Source organism: Trichechus manatus, unplaced genomic scaffold, assembly GCF_000243295.1.
Source record: "Trichechus manatus latirostris isolate Lorelei unplaced genomic scaffold, TriManLat1.0 scaffold00002, whole genome shotgun sequence".
In the NCBI taxonomy this organism is placed as follows: domain Eukaryota; kingdom Metazoa; phylum Chordata; class Mammalia; order Sirenia; family Trichechidae; genus Trichechus; species Trichechus manatus.
Window position 1 is genome coordinate 35096377 of NW_004443938.1, and position 24645 is coordinate 35121021.

At 42.6% G+C, this 24645-nt stretch overlaps 1 protein-coding gene across 1 annotated transcript in view; it reads right to left on the reverse strand.

Annotated features, from left to right (window-relative positions):
• ARFGEF3 (ARFGEF family member 3) overlaps window positions 1-23774 on the reverse strand; it is a 181449-nt gene extending 157675 nt beyond the window's left edge. Inside the window, exons 1-2 of the mRNA XM_004368882.2 lie at window positions 23556-23774; window positions 15021-15072 (exon numbers count right to left, since the gene is read on the reverse strand). Coding sequence (XP_004368939.1) covers window positions 15021-15072; window positions 23556-23640 — 137 coding nt within the window. The 5' untranslated portion in view covers window positions 23641-23774. The remainder of the gene's footprint in view (window positions 1-15020; window positions 15073-23555) is intronic.
• Window positions 23775-24645: the final 871 nt, after the last annotated feature.

A 24645-nucleotide genomic window follows, 5' to 3' on the forward strand; every position in this document is an offset into this window, starting at 1 on the left:
ATGCTTTCCTTCCCCTTTTTCTGCAAATCTATGTTACTGGCCTTGTCTTCCACATAAAGCTTTATTTCAGAGTTGAAGTTAAAATCCTGGGTAGATGTACCAGCACTCCCACCTGCCCAATGCTGGGAGACCCCTGCATTCCACCTTCCCTCCCTCTGGCCTTTCCAGTCATCGGTCATCAAGTCTTCTCTCCCCCTACAACCCATGCACACAGCTGGACACGGTTTCCTAACTTCTCTACCACTAGTCTCGGAAATAAACATACAAAACCCCTTTTGTTTTTGAAGGAATTTTCCCCCAACCAATAACTACAGAAAAACAAAACAAAATGGGGCTTACAAAATAAAGCAAGTATCAGGGAAGTTACAGTTTCAGGGGGAAAAAGTCTTTTAAATAAAACAGTTCTCTTTGGACTTCATTAAATTGAAAACTAGCCTAGGTGTACTCCCACTCAAAATATGATCTACTCAAGATGCATTCCTTTAGTTTGGGCCTAAAAATGAGCCCTACCTCATAACTCGGTCAACTGGCATAACACAGTTCATAAAGATACTGCTCTAAGTCCTACTTTGGTAAGTAGCATCTGGGGTTCTTAAAAGCTTGCAGGCAGCCATCTAAGATACAACTATTGGTCTGTACTTGTCCAAAGCAAAAAAGAAAGGAGGAACAAAAGACTCAAAGAAGAAACTAATCTACAGGACTAAGAGTCTACACGAACCACAGCCCTGGTTCAAACTGCCAACCTTTCGGCTAGCAGTTGAGCACTTAACCGTTTGTGCTGCCCAGGCACTCCTTGCTCGCCTTAATCCTCCCTAAGGAAACACCTACCTTAGTCACTACCTAGCCCTCTTCCTCAGGCAAGTGAGCAGAAGCCCGGAAAGGTAAGGGTTAGTTATTTAATTACATAATTACTCAGGCTTCCCACGTGGGCGTTCACATCCACTCCAGACTAGACTCTTTTTTATCTTAGGGTCCCACTCTGCCTTACAGAGGAGAAGTCAATTTAGGTCATTTCCTGGCAAAGCCATGTCTGTGCGCTAATCTCAATAGATCTAATAATTCATGGCTCTCCCCTTGGTCTGAATATAGGACACCCTCCTTCTTTTAAAAACTCTGGCTCCTGGGATATTGCATCTAAAGTTGTTTCAAAATAAGATGATCATCTCCATATTCCAATGTTTGTAAACTGCACCTATGAATGAGCAGTGATGGAACATAACAGATTTTCCAGAGTTCAGTAATGATGCTTTATTAAATAATTTACTGAATGAAATCTAATTTTATATATCTCAAGTTTTTACATTTAAATTTATATATTTCAGATTTTCACATTTTTACAACAAACTACAAAAAAAAAAAAAAAAAAAAATCCTGTGTTGAATCAAATAATGGGAGAGGCAATGGTTAAGAAAGTAAACCTTGGTGTCCAACAGCCCTGGGCTCTGCCCCCAGGCTAGCTGAGGGAGCTTGGCCTATTACATAACCTTTAGAAGCCTCAGTGTTTGCTCTACCTCACACAACTGCTGACAGGATTGAGACCAGCATTTATAACACCTAGGAGATTCCCTGGCACATTGTAGGGGTCTGCTTCTTACCTGTCTCAAATTTAGTTGGGAAAATGTGAATCATAAGGATATTGTTGTTGTTAGGTACCGTCAAGTTGGTTCCAACTCATAGCGACCCTATGTGCAACAGAACGAAACACTGCCCAGTCCTGCACCATGCTCACAATCGTTACTATGTTTGAGCTCATTGTTGCAGCCACTGTGTTAATCTATCTCATTGAGGGTCTTCCTCTTTTTTCACTGACACTTTGCTTTACCAAGCATGATATCCTTTTCCAGGGACTGGTCCCTCCTAATAAAATGTCCAAAATATGTGAGACAAAGTCTCGCCATCCTCGTTTCAAACGTGCATTCTGGCTGTACTTCTTCCAAGATAGATTTGTTTGTTCTTCTGGCAGTCCATGGTATATTCAGTATTCTCCGCCAACACCATAATTTAAATGCATCAATTCTTCTCTGTTCTTCCTTATTCACTGTCCAACTTTCACATGCATATGAGGAGATTGAAAATACCATGAATTGGGTCAGGTGCACCTTAGTCCTCAAAGTGACATCTTTGCTTTTTAACACTTTAAAGAGATCTTTTGCAGCAGATTTGCCCATGCAATACATTGTTTAATTTCTTGACTGCTGCTTCCGTGGGCACTGGTTGTGGAGCCAAGTAAAATGAAATCCTTGACAACTTCAATATTCTCTCCATTTATCATGATGTTGCTTATTAGTCCAGTTGTGAGGATTTTTGTTTTCTTTATGTTAAGGTATAATCCATACTAAAGGTTGTGGTCTTTGATCTTCATAAGTGCTTCACGTCCCCTTCCCTTTCAGCAAGCAAGGTTGTGTCTTCTGTATATCACAGGCTGTTAATAAGTCCTCCAGCAATCCTGATGCCATACTCTTCTTTATATCTTCTTCATATAGTTCAGCTTCTCAGATTATTTGCTCAGCATACAGATTGAATAAATATGGTAAAAGGATACAACCTTGACGCACAGCTTTCCTGACTTTAAACCACACAGTATACCCTTGTGCTGTTTAAATGACTACCTCTTGTTCTATGAAGAGGTTCCACATAAGCACAGTTAAGTGTTCTGGAATTCCCATTCTTTGCAATATTATCCATAATTTATTATGATCCACACAGTTTTATGCCTTTGCTTAGTCTATAAAACACGATAAACATCTTTCTAGTATTCTCTGCTTTCAGCCAAGATCCATCTGACTTCAGCAATGATATATCTCATTCCACATCCTCTTCTGAACCCAGCTTGAATTTCTGGCAGTTCCCTGTTGATGTTCTGCTGCAACCATATTTGAATTATCTTCAGCAAAATTTTACTTGTGTGTGGTATTAATGATACTGTTTGATAATTTCCACATTCTGCTGGATCACCTTTCTTTGGAATGGGCACATATATGGATCTTTTCCAGTTGGCTGGATAATAAGCACATTCAACAGCATCATATTAACAGAGTATAGTATGAGTCCCTGGGTGGCACAAATAGTTAACCACTCAGCTAGTAACCAAAAGATTGGTGATTTGAATCCATTCAGAAGCTCTAGAAAGAAAGGTCTGGTGATCTACTTTTGAGAGATCACAGCCATTAAAAACCCTATGGAATGCAGTTCTAATTTGAAACACATGATGTCACCATGAGTCAAAATCGACTCAGTGGCACTGGTTTGGGTTTTCTGTGTTTTTCTTTTTTTTTTTTTTGGTGCTATAAAATAGGTAAAACGAGATCCTGCTGTGTCAACTCTATTGGCCTTAACTTGAAAAAGATACATCAGGGCATTTTGCAACTACATAATCCTACTGACTTATAAACGGTCCAACTCAAAAATTATATGCAATAAAATAAACAGGAGACAATAAAGTACAAAATATTTAAATGAATAAAGACTTCCCAGGAAACTAAATGTGATTAGTGGTCATAGTCTCTGTACCATGCCTTCCCCAGAAGAAAAAATCCTACAGGGTGAAAAAGAGACATCTTGCTGAGTCACTTACATCACGGTAATTGATGAGCTCAGGTCCCTACCCACCTCTTGGAATCCACTTTTATAACTCCTCAATATAAACATTCTCTCAAAGGCATACTTTGAAATTAAAGCAGAAAATCTGGACCTAAATTGCCTAAAGACGTCATTTAATTATGAAAACCATACTTAGAATAACCCACACAGCAAAATCCTACCTACGTTCCATTCAAAAAGCCTAAGAAACAAAATTAATAACAGCATTGTTCTAATTTTTTGAAAATGGAGTTATGTTTCCTTGTAATGCCTCCCTTTTAGAGCCTGCTGTCATAAAACAAAGACATCAACTGCTTGCCATAAGGGGAAGATGAGTAGTCACTGCCTGTACCTTACAACTGGTTTTCAAACATTAATATCTTGCTCATATGCCAGAGTAGTACTCAAGTCCAACACCCCTCCATCCTTGCTTGGGTGAGTTATGTACTTTAGTTGAGTGCATCATTTAAAAATCATTTTTAGGTCTGGGGCTACTAACAAGGAATAGCTTTATAATTGAGAGCTAATTATAGATCTTCCTTATCAAAGGGAATTGAACACAAAGACCATGAGGGTTGGCTTACAGGCTGGCAGATGACATACAGAAGAACCTCTCTGCAAGTTAGGAATAGTATATTATCACTTATCCTATGCTAAAAAGTGACAGGAATACTGTCTTCCATAGCAGCAGGGAAAGAAAAAAGAGAAATTAGATCTTCAGGTGCCTTTATTTCTAATAAGGATTCCCACATCCACACTGCTACAGGCTACCCACATGACACTTTCTCCTTGTAGATAAGCTTTTGGGGGCCGATCTCGACAATATATCATTCTGATGTATGTTTAGGGCAAGACCGATCTCAGGAAGTTGGACCATTCAGGTCTCCTCCAGGACAAGCCCTTGTTAACTTAAAATGGTCCACAATGACACCCCAGCAAGACTGACAAGTCTCTCTAAGTATGTCTAGTATGTCTAAGACTGAAAATGAGCCATGTTTGGACTAACCAGCATGTCTTCAACTTCTTCTTCTCCTTCCTGGTGTAGAATCAGAAAAAGGTCAACGGAGCCAAAACTCATTTAAATATCTGTGTGATTCTGCAAACAGAATCAGCTGTAGTGGAGAGGAAGCCAGCAAGAGATAAGACCATGAGATAAGTTTAAATCCAGAAGCACAGATGTTTATAGTCTGCCTGGAACAATGCCCACACCCCACAAGAAACACCTACCCTGCATTTACAATATCCTCTATTCAGTTTGCATGTGCTAAAGACACGAATTGGGTATTCTACACCAGCATCCTCATCTCCTATTGATAGTGGAAGGTATTAGGGGGCCCAACACTTCCCATGGCTTAAGAAAGGCAGAGAAACACTGATGAGACTGAAACTGCCTGCCAAAAACAGCTGTGGCAGTATTTGTTGTCTTCATCATTTAAAATCACACACAATTCTTCCCTGTTGATGCTGATATGTTTATTTCTTCAATTAAAAAACAACAACAAGAAAAAAGACTCACACATGCTGCAGAAGTTGCTCTAGGGTTCAAAGCACAGAACTAAAGCACTAAAATAGATTAAGTACAGCATAAAAGCAATTAAAGTAAAATCATACAAAGAATAAGAAGCTATTATGGATGGTTCTCATTAAGCATACATGCTGTTGAATGAGCTCCTAGACGGCATGAAAGATCAGGTCTCCAAATCAAGGCAAGGAAAAACAGGGCCTCCCCTTATGTCAGTACCTGAGCTGAGACAAGGATCTGGACTGAGCAAGTGAAAAGCAGCAGTGGGCTGCGGCAGAGGCTCAGCCAGGGTAGAGACAGAGGGGGATAGAGGATATGTACCAGGACAAATGGAGAGAAGGGCTGTTAGGGCCTTTTGGGGAAGTGCAACTGGCAGGGGAAAAGTAAGTAGGCTGAGGTTGGCTCTAGAGAATCACAGAGAATGTAAGCAAAATGGCAACTGGTCCAGGACTAGAGAAATTGCTGGGACTGTTGCCAAAGGTGCACCTAGTAATGCCAACAAGAGGCTCGCTGCCAATGGCTGCCTTTCGACAGGATAGCTCAAGGATTTCCTTAACAGTTTTATCTCATCTAGACCACTCCTGCTGTAAGCAATTTGAGTATGCAGGAAGGAAAAATCCTGGATTGGACAGGATGATGGTGGAGGTCCTTCAGTTCTTTACAACAGAAATACTCCAAGTTAAATTCATGTGGGGGTGGGGATAAAGCAGGCAGCATGCCTCTTCCAGGTAGGCCAAGGACTCCTCATGGGAACCTAACGAGAGTTGAAACCCTTGAATATCCAATGTCCTTTGACACAGAATATTGATCAGGGTCCTGATAACTACCACCAGCAGCCCCAAATCTGAGACACATTAGGCTAGTCAGGGCTTTGGTTGAGTAGAGGGTGAGGAATGTAAGTCTACTCTAGGTGAGGTCACTGGATTGGGTAGTATGCATCTGGATCTGTTCTTTGGGACCTGCCCATTTAGTCAGTGAGATATTAGTAGTGCTACTGCCAAAGCAGAGAGTCTATTCTGGCATGGATTCTTCCAGATACTGTGTTGTCCAGGAATCTAGGAGGTGAGGGCACAGGCCCCCTGGGACAAGTGATAAAAAGTATGGAGAGGAGGTTCCATCCTACAAACATTTACAGGGCACTGAGCTAGGGAATGCAAGGATAAATAATTCACATAGATGAGTTGCTTGAGAACAGGGTCTAACAACAGAACCCTTAAACAAGTGACAACCTGGTTAGTAAGCTCCAGTATGGTGAGGGCACAAAGGACAGAAGGGTTACTTCTACCTGGGAGGGTGAGGAAGGATGTCAGGACACCTAAGCTCAGGCTTAGAAGTAGGATGAGGGGAGGCAGGGCCAAGATGGCGGAGTAGTCAAGACACTTCCGGTGGACCCTCTTACAACAAAGACCCGAAAAAACAAGTGGATCAATTATATATGACAATCTTGGAGCACTGAACATCTAAGGCAAAGTTGAGGGACCGGACTGAGTGGCAGGGGGAGGGAGAGATGGTTTGAAAGCAGCAAGGAGTTGCCAAACCTGACCCAGCAAGAGCCTGAGCCCTTCAGGCCTGATCAGCTCATGGGTGAGCGGTGAGGCAAGCAAGCAGCTGTGCTCAGGAGGCGCATTTTCCACACCAGGAGAGACCCAGCACCAGAGAGTCTATTCAGCCACCCAGAACCAGTGAGAAGCAGCCCATGATCAGCAAATGATAAGCACTTGCATGCGGCCTACTGCATGGATCAAAAACACCCCCTTACGGAAAAACCTCTCTTCCACTTATCTCCCTGCTCTGCACTGGGTCCCGGACCAGCTTTGGCAATTGCCTAGTCCCCTGGGCCAGAAGTAGGATCCATCACACACCCTGAGCCATTCTCCCGGCCTTGGAGAGTGAACAAATTAACAAACAGGGGAAAAAATAAACTGTGGCTCCCCTAAGCCAGGAACCCAGGGTAGGCACAGCTCCTTTGCCTAGGCACAGGCATATGGGATTCATGGACTTTGAGGGCCTTTCCCCCTGCATAGATTTGTGTGGGTCCATTTCAACAGCGTAGGCCTTCATTACCACAGTACAACAGGGTAGATACCTGAAGTCTGACTTGAACTGTTTCAGCTGTGAAGTGGCAGGGTCATGATATTTGACACTGCTCTGCCCATTAAGCAGGGTCTCCACCTACCCACATCAGGGGCCTGAGGACTGGTGACTCCACCAATGCCACCTAGCCACCCACAATAGGGACCCAAGAATAAGAGGTGCCCTCCAGTCCTTAACAGCCAACAGCACTGGGTGCTCACAGTCCGGCTGCAAAACCCACCCATCTACGCACTCTAGGGAACAGGGACACAGCTTCCTCCTGGACACCTGGGGGCGGACGTCAGCCCCCTGCCTTGCTCAGAGTGTGTCCCCTTGCTGCAGCCAGATGCCTGAGCCTACACCAATCACCCATGCCTGTCTAGAACTGTAGGTGAGAACCTGCACCACACACTTGGTGGCTATCTACCTGGGCACCTGAGCTGAATCCATACAGGAGGAGAGGGTGGACTCCTGAGCTCACATACTTAGTAACAAATCTAACCACCTGGTGACAGGATATTAGAGCTTCAAAGGTGCCAATAATCAAACTAGCTCACAAGAGCAGCCTATTTGGGCATATCAAAACAAAACAAGAAGCTAGGACACAGTAAGAAAACATAAAATAAATAAACATAATAACTTATTGATGGCTCGGAGACAACAGTCTATACCAAACCACATAAAGAGGGAATCCATGATGGCTTCAGGAAGCTCCCAAAATAAAGAATCTAGAAATTTTCCAGAGGAGGAAAATTTCTTGGAAATACCAAAGGCAGAATACAAAAGATTAATATACAGAACTCTTGAAGATATTAGGAAGGAAATGAAGCAAAACACAGAATATGCAATAGAGGAAATTAAAAAGATTAGAGAAGAGCATAATGACAAATTTAACAGGCTGCAAGAATCCAAAGACAGCAATCAGAAATCCAGAAGATTAACAATAAAATTCAGAATTAGACAACTCAATAGAAAGTCACAGGAGCAGAATTGAGGCAATGGACGTCAGAATTAGTGAGATTGAAGATAAAGCACTTGACACCAACTTATTTGAGGAAAAATCAGATAAAAAGATTTAAAAAAAAAAATGAAGAAACCCTAAGAATTATGTGGGACCCTATCAAGAGGAATAACCTATGAGTGATTGGAGTACCAGAATGGGGGCGGATAACAGAAAATACAAAGAGAATTGTTGAAGATTTGCTGGCAGAAAACTTCCCTGATATTGTGAAAGATGACAAGATATCTATCCAAGATGCTCATGGAGCCCCACATAAGGGAGATCCCAAAAGAAAGTTACCAAGACACAGTATAATCTAACTTGCCAAAACCAAAGATAAAGAGAGAATTTTAAGAGTGGCTAGGGATAAACGAAAACTCATCTACAAGGGAGAGTCAATAAGAATAATCTCGGACTACTCAGCAGAAACCATGCAGACAAGAAGGCAATGGGATGACATATATAATAGAAGTGAGAATCCAGACATAGATTCATCCACCTATGAGCAACTGATACTTGACAAAGGCCCAAAGTCCATTAATTGGGGAAAAGACAGTCTCTTTAACAAACGGTGCTGGCATAACTGGATATCCATCTGCAAAAAACTGAAACAAGACCCATACCTCACACCATGCACAAAAACTAACTCAAAATGGATCAAAGACTTAAATATAAAATTGAAAACAATAAAGATCTTGGAAGAAAAAATAGGACAATGTTAGGAGCCATAATACATGGCAGAAACACAATAAGTAACAATGCACAAGCACCAGAAGAGAGACTAGATAACTGGGAGCTCCTATAAAATCAAACACTTATGCTCATCAAAAGACTTCACCTAAAGAGTAAAAAGACAATCTACAGACTGGGAAAACAATTTTGGCTACGACAGATACGATCAGCGTCTAATCTCTAAACTCTACAAGATACTGCAAAACCTCAACAACAAAAAGACAAGTAGCCCAACTAAAAAATGGGCAAAGGATATCAACAGGCACCTTGCCAAAGAATATATTCAGGCAGCTAACAGACACATGAAGAAATTCTCACAGTCATTAGCCATTAGAGAAATTAAGATCAAAACTACAATGAGATATCATCTCACCCCAACAAGGCTAGCAGTAATCCAAAAAACACAAAATAATAAATGCTGGAGAGGTTGTGGAGAGACTGGAACACTTAGACACTGTTGGTGGGAGTGTAAAATGGTACAACCACTTTGGAAATCGATTTGGCGCTTCCTTAAAAAGCTAGAAATAGACGTACCATATGATCCAGCTATCCTGCTCCTTGGAATATACCCTAGAGAAATAAGAGCTATCACACGAATAGATATATGTACACCCATGTTCATTGCAGCACTGTCCGCAACAACAAAAAGATGGAAACAACCTAGGTGCCCAACAGATGAATGGATAAACAAATTATGGTATATCCACACAATGGAATACTACACAAAGATAAAGAACAACGATGAACCGCGAAACATCCTATAACATGGAGGAATCTGGAGGTCATTATGCTGAGTGAGTTTAGTCAGTCACAGAAGGACAAATATTGTATAAGTCCACTATTATAAGAACTCAAGAAAAGGTTTAAACACAGAAGACAACATTCTTTGATGGTTACGTGGGGAGGGAGGGTGAGGGTTATTCACTAACTAGATAGTAGACAAGCATTCTTAGGTGAAGGGAAGGACAGCATATACTACAGGGGAAGTCAGCACAACTGGACTAAACCAAAGCTAAGAAGTTTCCTGAATACAGTCAAACACTTTGAGGGACAGAGTAGCAGGGGTAGGGGTCTGGGGACATCTAGTCAATTGGCATAACAAAGTTTATGAATAAAATGTTCTGCATGCTACTTTGGTGAGTGGCATCTGGGGTCTTAAAAGCTTGCAAGTGGCCATCTAAGATGCATCAATTGGTTCCAACCACCTGGAGTAAAGGAGAATGAAGAACACCAGAGACACAAGGAAAGCATTAGCCCAGGAGACAGAAAGGGCCACATAAACCAGAGACTTCATCAGCCTGAGACCAGAAGAACTAGATGGTACCCGGCTACCACCAATGAACGTCCTGACAGGGAGCACAACAGAGGGTCCCTGGTGGAACAGAAGAAGGATGGGGTGCAGAACTCAAATTCTGGTAAGAAGACCAGACTTAATGGTCTGACTGAGACTGGAGGAACCCCAGAAAGCATGGCCCCTGGATTCTCTATCAGCCCAGAACTAAAACATTTTCCGAGGCCAACTCTTCAGACAGGGATTGGACTGGACTGTGGGACATAAAGCGATACTCGTGAGGAGTGTGCCTCTTAGCTCAAGTAGATACAAGAGACTAAATGGGCAGCTTCTGTCTGGAGGTGAGATGGGAAGGCAGAGACGGTTAGGAGTTGGTTGAATGGACATGGGGAATCAGGGGTGGAAAGGAGGAGTGTGCTGTCACATTATGGGGAAAGCAACTACAATCACATAACAACGTACGCATAAATTTTTGTATGGGAGACTAACTTGAAATGTAAACTTCATTTAAACTACATCAATAAAAAAAAAAGAAGTAGGATGAGGAAGTGAGAAAGGCTGCAAGTTATGAGACAGACAGTGGATCTTGAAGAAAACAGCCCAGAAAATGTTCCCCTAGTATTTTATTGCCCCATATAAAAGGGAGGCATTGGGTTGCTAACCAAACACCTCCAGACCTGATGTTTTTGCTCTAAGCTTTGTATGAGGAAGGAAGAGAATCCATGATAAGGCCTACACTGTATATCAACTTATGAGATGTCCCCAGGTGGTAAGAGAGGTGTGGCCTTGTAAAACCCTAATACAAATGGGAAGGGGTGTCCTGGGTATAGAGGTGTTGGGGGGAGAAGAAGACTGACTTTTTTTTTTTTTTATTCTTGTAATTAAATGAAGTTTACATTTCAAGTTAGTCTCCCATACAAAATCTTTTTTACATACATTGTTATGAGACCCTAATTACTCACCCCATTCTGCGGTAGCACACTCCTTCTTTCCACCCGTGATTCCCCATGACCATTCAACCAGCTCCTAACTCTCTCTGTCTTCCCATCTCACCTCCAGACAGAAGCTGCCCATTTAGTCTCTTGTATCTACCTGAGCTAAGAGGCACACTCCTCACGAGTATCACTTTATGTCCCACAGTCCAGCCCAATCCCTGTCTGAAGAGTTGGCCTCGGAAAATGTTTTAGTTCTGGGCTGATAGAGAATCCAGGGGCCATGCTTTCTGGGGTTCCTCCAGTCTCAGTCAGACCATTAAGTCTGGTCTTCTTACTAGAATTTGAGTTCTGCACCCCATCCTTCCTTCTGCTCCATCAGGGACCCTCTGTTGTGTTCCCTGTCAGGACGTTCATTGGTGGTAGCCAGGCACCATCTAGTTCTTCTGGTCTCAGGCTGACGACATCTCTGGTTTATGTGGCCCATTCTGTCTCTTGGGCTAACACGAAGACTGACTTTTTAAACATGGCCTTGGACATGGGAAACAGCCTATTTCCCTAATGGTCTATGCCACCAAGGTTCTGCTGAAAGCTAGACAGAAACCAAGATCCTTAGTTAAAAAAAAAAAAAAAATCTGTGGAACCCTGAGGAGGCAGAATAAAGCTTGGCTGGGAAGTGGGTAGTAACTGTTCATCAGAATGTTAATATATTTAACATGAAAAGTAATCAATCAATGGCAAAAAAATTGGGGAACTAGCACAACAGACATATTTGAGATTTTGAATTACTCCCTGTAGCTCAGAACAATAAAAATAAAAACATCTGCAAATCATCCCTTCATAGGTGATTATGTAACAGAAATGGAAACCAAATCTGAATACAAACTCCTGAGAATGTGATAGTTTATGAACTTGGTTTCTTTGTCATATACTAAATGTAAATGTAATTAAAAATAATTAACATATCTGAATTCTCTCACAAGCTAAAATTTTTTGAACAGATGCTCAAACTATAGACTGATGCCATGTTAAACATGGAAACCCTGGTGGCATAGTGGTTGAGAGCTGCAGCTGCTAACCAAAAGGATGGCAGTTCGAATCCACCAGGGGCTCCTTGGAAACCCCATGAGGTGTTCTACTTTGTCCTATAGCGTTGCTATGAGTCAGAATCAACCTGATGGCAATGGGATGTTAAACATAATGACTGGACAGAGTAAGTGTACTTCGGATCTAAAAACGGCTGGAAGAGAATAGACAAATGCAGAAACCAAAGTTTATTAGTGGTTATCAGGGGCAGAAGGGAGGGGGAAAGGGAAGGTAAGACTTAAGGGGTACTGAGTTTTCGTCAAGGGTGATGAAAAAATTTGGAAATGGACAGTGATGGTTGCACAACCAGGGAATGTAAATAATGTCACTGAATTGTACTTGGAAAAATGGTTGAAATAGCAAATGTTTTGTTATAAATATATTTCAGCACAATAAAAAAAAAATGACTGAAATGTGAATCCATTAAAGGAAGACTGATTCCAACAAAGGGAAAAAAACTCATTATTGTATATCTCCTCAATATATCACTTCCCTAATAATAAAGTGAAAAAGTATATCAGACTATTATTGGAGCCCTGGCAGCTCAGTGGTTAAGCACTCAGGTACTAACCGAAGGGTCTTTCCTTCAAACCCACCAGCTGCTCTGCAGGAGAAAAAATGTGGCAGTCAGCTCCTGTAAAGATTACAACCTTGGAAACCCTTTGGGGCAGTCCTACTCTATGCTATAAGGTCGCTATGAGTCAAAGTCGACAGCAACTTTTTTTTTTTTTAAATAAAATCTAAATGCACAACAATTTGAAAAGCACCTTTAACAGTAAAAAAACCCTACATTGTTCTTTTTTCTCCTTGAACTCATATTTCCACTCCACTCTCCCCACAGAATTGTTTCCTCAATATATTTAATGCTTGAACAACTTTTATTAATCTTCCTATTATGTCTTATCTACAACAAAAATGTGCATAAAGTAAAATTGTTTTTTTTCTTTCTAATTTCCTGTGACTGTAAGGCTCAAAAGTATTTAATTTTCTTCTGGTCTGAGCTATGATTACTAACGTACACAACTGATCCAAACAATATTAATAATTTTGTATCAGAATGTTAATATATTTAACATGGAAAGTATAATTTTATTATAAATGCATTTCTAGAGAACGGATAGGTCTTATTTTTCCTCAATTCTTATATCTATGGATGAATATTACTTATTGTTATAGTAAGTTTATCATCAATTCCATCTCTTTTTTTTCATATTTATAAATTTAAGCACTAAGAAATCTTGTTCAAATAAACAAGAAGGGAATGAAGGAGACCTATCACCAAAAAATATTTTTATTGTCTATCATCTGGAAACTAGACTAGATCCCCCAATTTTGCTAAAAGCCAAGAAGTAAAACCCACCTGACTTGCAAAAAGATTTGTGCCCAGTCATTATAAGCATTCACTTTATCAGCACAGGCACTAGTATTTTCCATAGTCCTTCATTGGTGCGAAGAGATTTTTGCACTCCAGGACAACACACCACAGTAAGATTTGGAATGGTTAAGAGCTGTGCTTTTCTTCTGTCAAGTGAGAGAAGGGTGATTGTAAAAGATGAGATGGAAAAGGAGATGTGGCAAAATCAGTCTTCAAATAAACCAGTTTTAGGAAAGGGTGCCACGGAAGTTGGGCACCAGGAAACTGATTCCCTTAAACTATCCATGTCTTTGTATTTCTTGGAGAGTCTCCATGTTTTCCCACGGCTATTGATACTCCAGCTGCAAGATCCCCCCCCTAGGCAAGCATGTTGTTGCAAGACATTCTCTCCATTTGTAAGCTTTACACACACACAAATACACCTCAGTTTAATTTATACATTAATTCTCTTACAATATATAAGCCTCTAACAGATACTATAGGAGAAGCAATGAATTTTAAAAAGAGAGAAATAGTAATTCATGTTCAAATGAGAAAAGATATCTAATAAATGATAGTGCCTTGACAATATAGAAACTATACTCAACAAAGGACTGTAAGTGCAATATTTTTAATAAACTCGAGGAAAAAACCAGAAACAATCCAAATGTTTACTAGGAAAACTACTAAGTTATGCTACAGCCATGTAATTTTTTTTAATTTGAAGAATATATATTGACACTAGAAAATATTCTTCATAAGGTGTTGATCAAAAAATAAGCAGGAAATAAACTTGTATATAAAATTTCATGTTATTTGTAAAAATGTGTGTGTGAGAAAAAAGACTGGTAAGAAAATCAATTAAACTCTCTTTAGTGGTTATCTTTGGTATAATTGTGTACAACTTTCTTTTTTGTTTCTCTTGTTCTTTCCAAATTTCCAGAAAGAGCACATATTTCTGTCACAACAAGGGGAAGTAAAAGTGGTGGGAAGGTAGGGAAATAGGTTCACTGTCTCTGGGTGGCTGCATGTGGCTACAGAGTTTGTGCCCAGCAGACAGTGCCCAGCAAGGAGGCCAGTAAGAGCCTCAATCCACCTCATGTGGTGTAGGGCTACATCTCTTCAGAGGGGGTGCTGTTGTCTAATTTGCAATGGATGGTCCACACTGTCCACTTCCTCAGCTAGGTTTTGATCAGCCTCTCCTTGACTATTTTTATCTTTTCACCGCTGACTTCCATAGGTCATTCCTTTGGATCACTGCACTCTCTCCACAGAGTGGAAAGTCAGTGCAATCAGGTTCACATCATGTGAACCTCAAGAAATACCACAGCTCGTAGATGTACAAAAACCATCAACCAGCAAGGAAAATGCTATAAACCAACAAGATTATCTGGGCCTTCAGCTACACTGGGCAATTTTTACCTCCACAACATACAGCTCAGTCTGCTTACCTCAGCAAGTGGGGAGGAATCTTGACAATGGTATCCAGACTACCCAGGGTTTCTGAAAAAGAAGAAAGAAAGAGTTAAAAATAAATCAAGACTCAATAAACAGTAAGTATCACTGTTAGTTTCTTTTCCCCCAGAAATTCCAATAATTATAAATTAAGCAAATCTCAGTTATCTGCATGCAAGTTATCTGTAGTTAAAAATCCTTCTTCCTTGCTAGCCTCAGTGACTTCCCCAGGTCTTGCTTCACTATTGGTAAAGTTAAAAATTAGGACATTTCCATATAGAGACAAATAATGAATAGTTACGTTCCTAACCTGAACCAGAATGTCAACTTAATCTAGTTAAATCTGGCTAAAATACTATGTATCACAATAAAAATAGAGACAGGAAAGCTGTTTCCTTGAAATTACTGTTTCAATATCCTTAAATAATAACTGACTGTTAAATCACATTATAGTTAGGGATACTGATTCAGCAATTCACCCTCAAGTCTCATTAACCCAGCCTGGATGTTCAGTACTTTACCATCATTTGTAGATTGCTCACACTATTGCTGCCTCCAGTTGTACAGATCATGAAACGCACACTATTCTCTACCAAAAAACTATTCTGTTCCAATACCTCCAACTTGTCTCCAGTTTCTCAGCTCAATTTGGGTTGACTCTTTCCTCTCTTCACCACTTGGACTCAACAAGTCCTATCAGTTTGAACTATTTTCCTTGGGGAAGGAGACACATCTCTTCCTACCTTGTCACAGACCAGAGCGATCCCTGGAGAACAAATGTGTCTCTGCAGCTCGGGAGTAAGAGGCCAAAGTGGGACGGCCAGATCTGGGCCTTTTGTTACCAACGGGCCAAAGCAACGGGTGTCAGCATGAGGAAGAAGGACTGAGATATCCTTAAGATGAGACACCATGACAAGACAATGAAGTCCTGAGACACAGGTGCCAGGAATAGCTCAAAAAGCACATAGGTTAGCTCAGTCCAGCAGTTCACCAGACAAGGACCATTGTTCAGGACAAGTTGATGCTGCTCCCCAAAAACGGGATTCTGACACTGAAAAACAAATCATCATGGTTTTCCTCACCAGGTAAGGGGCTTATATCCAATTCAGGACACATAACAGTACCCAACTCTACAAATGCTAAGAAAAAGCAAGGAGAAAAAGCAATCGAATAGCAGCTGCAATGAGCCCATGCACAGTAAGACTGGCCAGCGGAGGATGTCATCCAAGATGTGGAGGTAAGGACAGAACCCAAGGAGAAGAGTACCCAAAGGGCAAGCAGGGAAAGGACTGCAGCTTTCTAGTCATCACCCATCTGAGGGAATAGTAACTGCGGGGAGAATACCATGTAAGTACCAAGGAGAAGGCAGAGAGAATCAGGTTCAATTTCTGGTTCCACACCAGCGTGTGACCCTGCGGGATTTGGGGCAAGTCCCTTGTACTTTTTAAGCTTCAGTTCCTTCATCTCCAAAAAGAGGACAATAACACCCACCTTATGGGCTTCTTATGAGGAGCCAGTGAAATAACAAATATAAGGTGCCTGATGCAGTCCCTAGATGTCAGCGTCAGCTCCTGTCTCCTTTCCTGGATTAGTTGGCTAAATACTGGGCCAGGCACTAGGGACATAATGATGAGGGCAGACATGGTGCCTGAACTCGTGGAGTGTATAGTCTAGCTTCAAACTGTGATGAACACCATGATGGAAAAGTACAGGGAATTAGGCAGAGTCATAACAGAAGGTACTATCGTAGGCTTTGGAGTTAGGGCTTCCTGCAGGGTGTGATGAGATCTGAAGAACAATTACATGTTAATTAAGAAAGGAGCAATACAAGTAGAGAGAACAATAAAATCAAATTACATCAAGAACCCGAACCACTCGCACCCAGTCCACAGCTGCCACTCTGGCCCAAGACACCATCTTTTCTCACCTCGATGTGTAATAGCCTCCTTTCTGTGCTCCCTGCTTCTTCCCTTGCTCCCTACAGTTGCAATCTCTTCTCAACATAGTAGCTTAGAGATCCTATCAAGACCCAAGTCTCAACATAGTAGCTTAGAGATCCTATCAAGACCCAAGTCTGAGCACTTCTTTTCTCCACTCCAAACTCTCTCCATCTCACTTAAAATAAAAGCCAAAATTCTCACAGAGGTAAACAAGAGCCTTCATGGTCTGGCCACTCATCTCCTACTTCTCTTCCCTTGTTCAGCTAACTCTAGCCATGTGGACACCTTGTTCTTTCCTGAACTCACCAGGCACTTCCTGTTTCAGAGCCTTTGCATTTGCTCTCTACCTGGAATGCTTTGCACCAAGGTATCTACATGGCTTGCTCCCTCCCCTCCTTCAGTTCATTGCTCAAATGCCATCCTTTTAGTGAGGCCTTGCTTGAACACACTATTTTAAATTGTAACCCCCACTTCCCTCCAGTAGCTTCCTATCCCCCTTCACTGCTTTATTTTTTCCCTTAGCTCTTATCACTACCTCCCAGCATGCGTTTGTAAACTCCATGAAGGCAGGAAAGGATCTTTTTGCCTGTTTTGCTCACTATGGTATACACAGCACCTAGAACAATGCCTGGCACACATAATATTTGATAAGTTAATGAAATTGGAGGGAGGGCAGCATATTTCAGCTATGGAAAAAAGGTCAGTGTGGCTGGAGTTCAGAGAGTGAGGGTGAGCATAGTACAGGATGAAGCTGGGGAAGCAGGAAGAAGCCACATCAAGCAGGGCTTGGCAGAAAACATTAAGGACTGTAGTCTTCATCCTAAAGGGATGTCATTCAGTGTCTTCACATGGCAATGTCATGATCAGATTTGGGCTTCCACGCTGGTACTGCTTAGAAAATAATTTGAAAAAGTCTAGAGTAGATAAGGAAGGGCCAGTTAGGAGGCTGTTGCTGAAGTCCACATAAGAAAGGAAGGTAGCTTAGATTGAAGAGCTGGCCACAGAGGTAAAGCAAAGTGGTCCGGTTTAAGATATATTTAGGGAGTAAAAATGAGCAGAACCTGCATGACAGACAAGGTATGATGATGAATTACAGGGATGTACCAAGGATGACTCTATGCTTCAGGCTTATGCAACTAAATAGGCAATGGTATCAGCTGATCATATAGAAACACCTGAGGTGAACCAGGTTTGGGGTGAGGTAGGGGTGGGGGGAAGGCCACAAGGTCACTTTTGGCCTTATTCAGCTTCAGTGCCTCTGAGTCATTCAAGTAAGAAACTGAGTAGGTAGCTGCATTGGGATTTGGCTAGCAGAGCACAGTGTGAACTAGTGATATAAATGTGGGTATCAACATCTCATAAACTTAACCGAAGTTGTGGGTGTGGATGTGTTCAACTCCAACAGGGCTGGGAGTAGAGAAAAGGACTCAGTGCTGCCAACTCAGATATTTAAGGCTGGGAGAGAAACTGGAGCTGACAAAGGAGCCAGAGAAGAAACAGCCAGGTGTGGTATAGAGGCTGCACTAAGCAAGGGGCAAAGTGGGTAAACTCCACCTTCGTTGCTAACTGTGTGGTAAGGATCACCATGAATCCAATCCCCAAAATGTGGAGATGGGTCCAGTCCTCACCTTCGCATTTTTTCATTCTCATTGTCAGCTGTTCACATGGCATACTCTCTCTCTGACCCTAGCCACATGCAGCTAAGTCAGAGCTCACAAATTAGAAGGACACCATCTTTCAGACTGCCAAAAAGGCAGACACCAGTTCCTGCTGGCTCTCACTGCACCTGTGGGTTCGATAATTCAGTGGGATGACTCACAGAATTCACGAAGAGTATACCACACTTATGGCTACAGATTTATTTTAACCAAAAAGAAGACAAACAGAGACGTATAGGGTGTGGTCTGGAAGGGATTCCAGCATGAAGCTTCCATGTCCTAAAGAGGGATGTGCTATCCTTTCCCGTGCATGGTCATCAACAGGGAAGCTCATCTGAGTCTTAGGGCTCAGGGCTCTTATTGGCCTCACCATGTAACCATGATAGATTACCATCATAGCTCCTGTGGTTTAGTCAACATTGGGCCCCTAGGTGATCCCTCTGGGTCTGGTCAGCCCCCACTCATTAGCCTAAGGTGCAAGGTGATTTCATACTTCACAGAGGCAAAGCCAAGGTAAAGTGTCATTAAGCAGACCTATAAGATGGGTGTGAGAAAAGTCTTACAGATTGAAGGCTGGCTATGTTATTATTCTTCACTGACAGTTGGTGGAATGATGGAGGTAAAAGTCAGATCAGAATAGGTTGAACAGTGCGTGGAAAGTGAGGACATGGACACAATCAGTACAGACACTTTTTAAGAAGTTTGACTGTATGGTAACAGGAGCAGTGGCTACAAAAGTGCATAGGTAGAGAGAAGGAAGATGGTGTTTAGATAGAGATCTTCTTCCCCTACTTGTGTTCCTGCATCTAATTCTCTCTCCCTTGTCTTCCATTTTCTAAATACATTCCACGTAAGTATCCTAATATATGTAAAATACTAGAAGTTTTTGAAAATGAGGGCATGCTTAACATCCTGCCATTCTATTTCATCCTGCCACTTCCCAGCCCTCAAGCCTCCAGGAGTGCCAGTTTTTCAAGGATAAAGTCATTCTTTCAGGCTTGTACAAGTTGACCTCCCAGCCTACTCCTCCTTTTTCTTGTCCCTAGTCACATCATTACCTCACTCATCGAAAAAAAAAAAAAAAAAATCCAACCTAAATAGCCCAAAATAGAGAAAAGGAAAATACATACTCCTTTCCAGTTACTATGCAGCCATTAAAAAAAAAAAAAAAAACTTTCACAGAATTAATGACATAGAAGAAAACGCTGAAGTTAAAAAGCAAAGATAATATGCAATTTATGGCATGACTCTTTACAGAAGGGAAATACCCTAGAATGTCAACAGTATTATTTCTGGGTGGTAACATTATGGGTGATTTTAATTTTTTTCTTTATGCTGCTCTATTTTTCAATATTCTAAATGGAACACACATAACCTTTATAAATAGAAAAAAGATGAATACCATTTAAAACCCAAATGAGTCATGAAAGTCTTGATTTATTTACTCAATTTCTGCCTATCATACTCTAGGTGCAGAAGCCAGAAAGAAGCTCAAAGAGCTCACATCTACACTGCTGACCTTCATTGTTTTGGTTGACCAGTATCTATCCACCTTCCGATGCAACATCCTTCCCTAATTCTAGGATATCAATGGGGCTCCTGGTGTAGACCTAAGCTGGTTAGCTCATCCCATCCCCTGATTATAGGACTGGTTTTAGAATACGCACACATACATCAAGAGAAAGAAAAAACAAGTGAAATCCAGGATTGGGCAAAAGTAACTGGAAAAGCCCCACTCCCTAGAGATGGTATAATGTTGTGATGACCCCTCTCCTGTGATGGTCTAAATGTCCATGATCTCTCTTTCCTGAGATGGTCTAAGTGTGGTGATTCATGAACCCAAAGCTGTGGAGGACCTGTGCAGAATGTGTGGAAGGGTCAACCCAGAGAGAGAACAGCAAGGTCGTTGGAACACTATATAATTCCTGAATCAAACTGCACCTGTAGTTAGCCCTTCTTGTGTATTTTATAGTTAATGTTATATAATAGGAGCCCTTGTGGCATAGTGGTTAAGGATTCGGCTGTCAACCAAAAGGTTGGCAGTTCAAATCTACCAGCCACTCCTTGGAAACCCTATGGGGCAATTCTACTCTGTCCTATAGGGTCGCTATGAGTCAGAATCGACTCAATGGCAACAGGCTTGGTTTTTTTGGTTTTTGGTTATATAATAAAATGTTATATGTAACTATATGTTATAGTTATATTATAATTAATGGAGTTAATTATATTAACTCTCCATGTTAAGTCAGTTGGAATGGGTTTTTGATCTCTTGCAACCCACATTATTTCTCAATTATCCTGCCCCTAGATGAATAGCTGTTCACGCAACCAACTATAACCTAAACAGGTATGCCGAGAGAGTCATGAGGACAGGGCTCTGAGCTCAGAGAAGTAACTGATTCTACTGAGGGGCTCAAGGAATGTTTCCTATGTGGGCTAGGCCTTGAGGTATAGAAGAACCTGTGAGTCTGGAAAGGGCGTTCTCCTCAGAGGGACTTGCTCGAGAAAAGGCAGAGAAGCGTGTTGTGCATTCTGTGTTCAAAAGGGTGCTGCATCTGACTGTTACTATAGATGGTTGAGTCCTTGGTGGGGGAGAGATAAGAAAAGAGGCTAGGTGAGATTCTGAAGAGCATTCTAAAGAATTTACACTTTAATCTACAAGGAAATTATGGAGGTTGAGGAGTAACCATGTTTTATATTCAAAACATTGATGGGACTGTGGAACATGGACTGGAGTGGGAAGAGAACAGACGCAGAGAAACTATATCACCGTGCCTTTGTCTCCCTCCAATGTGCCCTTCTACCAGACTCCTCACAGGCAGAAGGCATTTTATTCATCCTTACATCCCCACTGCTCAGTACAGGGGCGCTCTTAATAAATGTTTACTAAATGAAGGAAGGAAGGAATCCACAGCTTATCCATTCCCCAAGTCAAATCCACTTCAGAAGCTCCACTAGCTCACACTAATCCCCCCACACCCCTGACCCCACATCCAACCCCCTTCCTTAAGCTGTTTTCCTGGTTGCACATTCCAATCTACATAATAAGTGCCTTGCACAGTTATTTTATGGTTTCATGCACTTATGTCTCCTCTTGCTAACTAGAGAACAGTCACTGGGAAACAAACATCCACTGTTACAACCAGGTTTGTGGACTCCATGCTCCACTCCCATAATCTAACTGCCTCAGGTCTGGGCTTTCAGGGTGGCTTCAAGGACCTAAACTTACCTACATTACAGTTTAACTTAAGAGACTGAGTATCAGAATTCAAATATACAGTAAGTCCCCGGGTTATGAATGTCTGATTTACAGGACAACTAATACTTACCCTTCTATGTTACGTAAATTTGCCCTCACTTTGAAACGACTGAACCAACCCCTACTCGCAACAAATTCACCACCTTCACTTGCTGCACGTACAGCTTTTTAATCATTAAAAAAGCTTCACACCTTTGCTTGCACTAAAGTAAGGCTAAATAAGAATCATATGCACCTGTTCTGACCTACCTACAAATTCGATTTAAAGACACAGTTAGGGACTGATCTCGTTTGTAACCAGGAGACTGCCTGTATTAAAAACACTAGGTTACTCCTCTCTTCTCTGCTCATCTAAATTTGTTTAACTTGCAGAAAAATAATAAAGAATACAAGGAATGGCATATTTAAAGCACAGCTGCTTTATTATGTTACCCAGCCATCTGTGACCCTTCATTAGAGGCATTTAGGGATCTAGCTCAGAATCACTCTCCTGAATGACAATAGCGATTCGAAAACAGTACTGTGGCTTTAAGAGCCTTGCTGCTCACTTATATAAATGGTCCATTTCTCTTTAACAGTAAACTAAAACCATCAAGTTCTTGCCCTACCTACCAGGTAAACTTCCTAGACAATATCCATATTTTGTGATGATATACATAGGTGTAAAAAAAAAAACTTGCTATAATGTCTGTACACACATCCAAACATATGTAGATTGAGACCTTCGAATATTAACAGAGTCACCTAAACTGCCATCAGCACTCTACATTTAGCAAAATGCCTGCTAAAAGCACTTCTCTCTCTTCGTTTGCTGATCCAAAGCACACCCTCATGATAAGCACTGATTGTTTTTGGCTGGGGGGGATTCAACCGCATTTTTTAATTGTCAACTGAGGAGACCCACAGAGCTGCTCTGGTTTTTCCTGAGCCTTACCCTTTTTTAGCACCATTATTAGCCGGTGTGTTCCTGATCTCTTTCCATTCCCATCCAGACAATTTTAATTGACCGCATTCTCGCCTAATTGAAATGCCTTTCCCTTTTTTCCCCTGTTGAGTTTTGCAACCTGCATCTGATGGGAAACAAAAAATTGCCATCTGGAACTTATTTCTGTGCTAGCACAGCTCACAAATCTAAAATCCCACCTGTCTGAAGGGCAGACCACAACAGAATTGAGGTGGTAACACAATCCTGTCGTACGTTATTTTTCACGTACAATAACCATTAAAGCGATACTTAACAAGCTGGTCTCTACAAGGAAAATCAAATTAAATAAACCATTCCTTCTGAGTTACATCCGCCAATGTTTCGAGAGGAGATAAGGGTTGACGGTTCAACTTCCCTCTTCCTGACAGGCGTTTCGCAATCAGATTTTTAGATTGGCACCAGCCTGGGTCCACTATGCTGGGGACCGGGAGGAGGGACTGCCTGGCGGGGAGGATAGCGGTTCCCGGTTAAGGTTTGGGGAAAGAGAGAAGGGAGGCGGGTGGATGTCAGCACCTGAGCCAAGATTCTCACATCCCACATCAATTCACGGAGGCAACTCGCAATTTCGCGAATGCATCCACAACAGACACTCAGCGAACGCTCCAAACGCACAGCGCCATGTCCCCTTACCGCCGGGCCTCGGGCACCCAGCCAGCCGGCAGGTGCCCAACTCCCCTCGGCGCGCTTACCCAGGGCCCAGGTGCAGGTCTCCTTGATGGCTTTGTACTTGCTCCCCGACGCTTCCTTCTGCAGCTTCCTCAGGATCTCTTCCATCTTAACCTTCGCAGGGGCCGGGCCGTCGCCTGGGAGGGGAGTGCGTGCGAGGCAGAGCCGGGGACCACGCCGCCGCTGCCTGGCACTCGGCGCCTAGGCCACTGCGCTCGCCCCCATCCTGCCGCCGCCGCGGCTGCTGATGAATCACGGCCGTTCCACGCCGCGCGGGCCACGTCAGCCCCGCGCCCCGCCCCGGCTCCCGCCGGTCCGCCCGGCGCCAGGTCAGGTGCACCCCGAGAGGCAGCAGGCTGAGCGCCGGAGGCCGCGGCCGCTGACACTGGCCAGCGCGGCGGGCCCAGAGGGCACGCTCCGTGGAAAGGTGGAGGCGGATTTCCCGACAGAAGAGACGGCCGAACCGCTGCCGGGATGCTCGCGAGAAGCGTCTGGGCGGCAGCCGGAAGGCGCGCTGGGAGGGGCCTCGCCGGTGGCCTTCCCCGCCCCGCGATGACCGGCACCCGGCCGCTCAGCCCGGCCCGGGGACACCAGCATCGTATAGGCGCCACTCCCGCTGCATCCTGTTTTCCCAAAAGAAGAAAATTCGTGCGTTCACTATTGAGTGAACAGTTCTAATGGGCCACGTCCTGTGCCAGGCTCTATGCCAGGCGCGGGTGATGCAGAAGTTAACGTACTGTGACCCGGCCCGCAGGAAGCTTACAACCCTGTATTCAACACTAGTGTGGGTGTTGTGTTTCCGTTAGTGTCCCCATTATACAGACAAGGAAACCAGGACCAGAGAGGCTAAGTTACTTTCCAAGCCAACAAGCTTTGGACTCAAATCCGAATCCGAAGCCCCCCTTCCCTCTCTTTCAAACTCCCTTCTCTCCCTCTCCCTCTTTCTCCTTCCCTCCGTCTCCTCCCCTCTCCATTTTCCCCCTTCTGTGCTGAATTATTTTCCCTTGAAAAAAGGGGGCACACAGGGGCTATCTAACTTGGGAAGAGAAGTGACAGAGAGAGCCCTAGGGCTGAACCTAGGACACAGATGTGGGTGGCTGGGATGTGGATAGT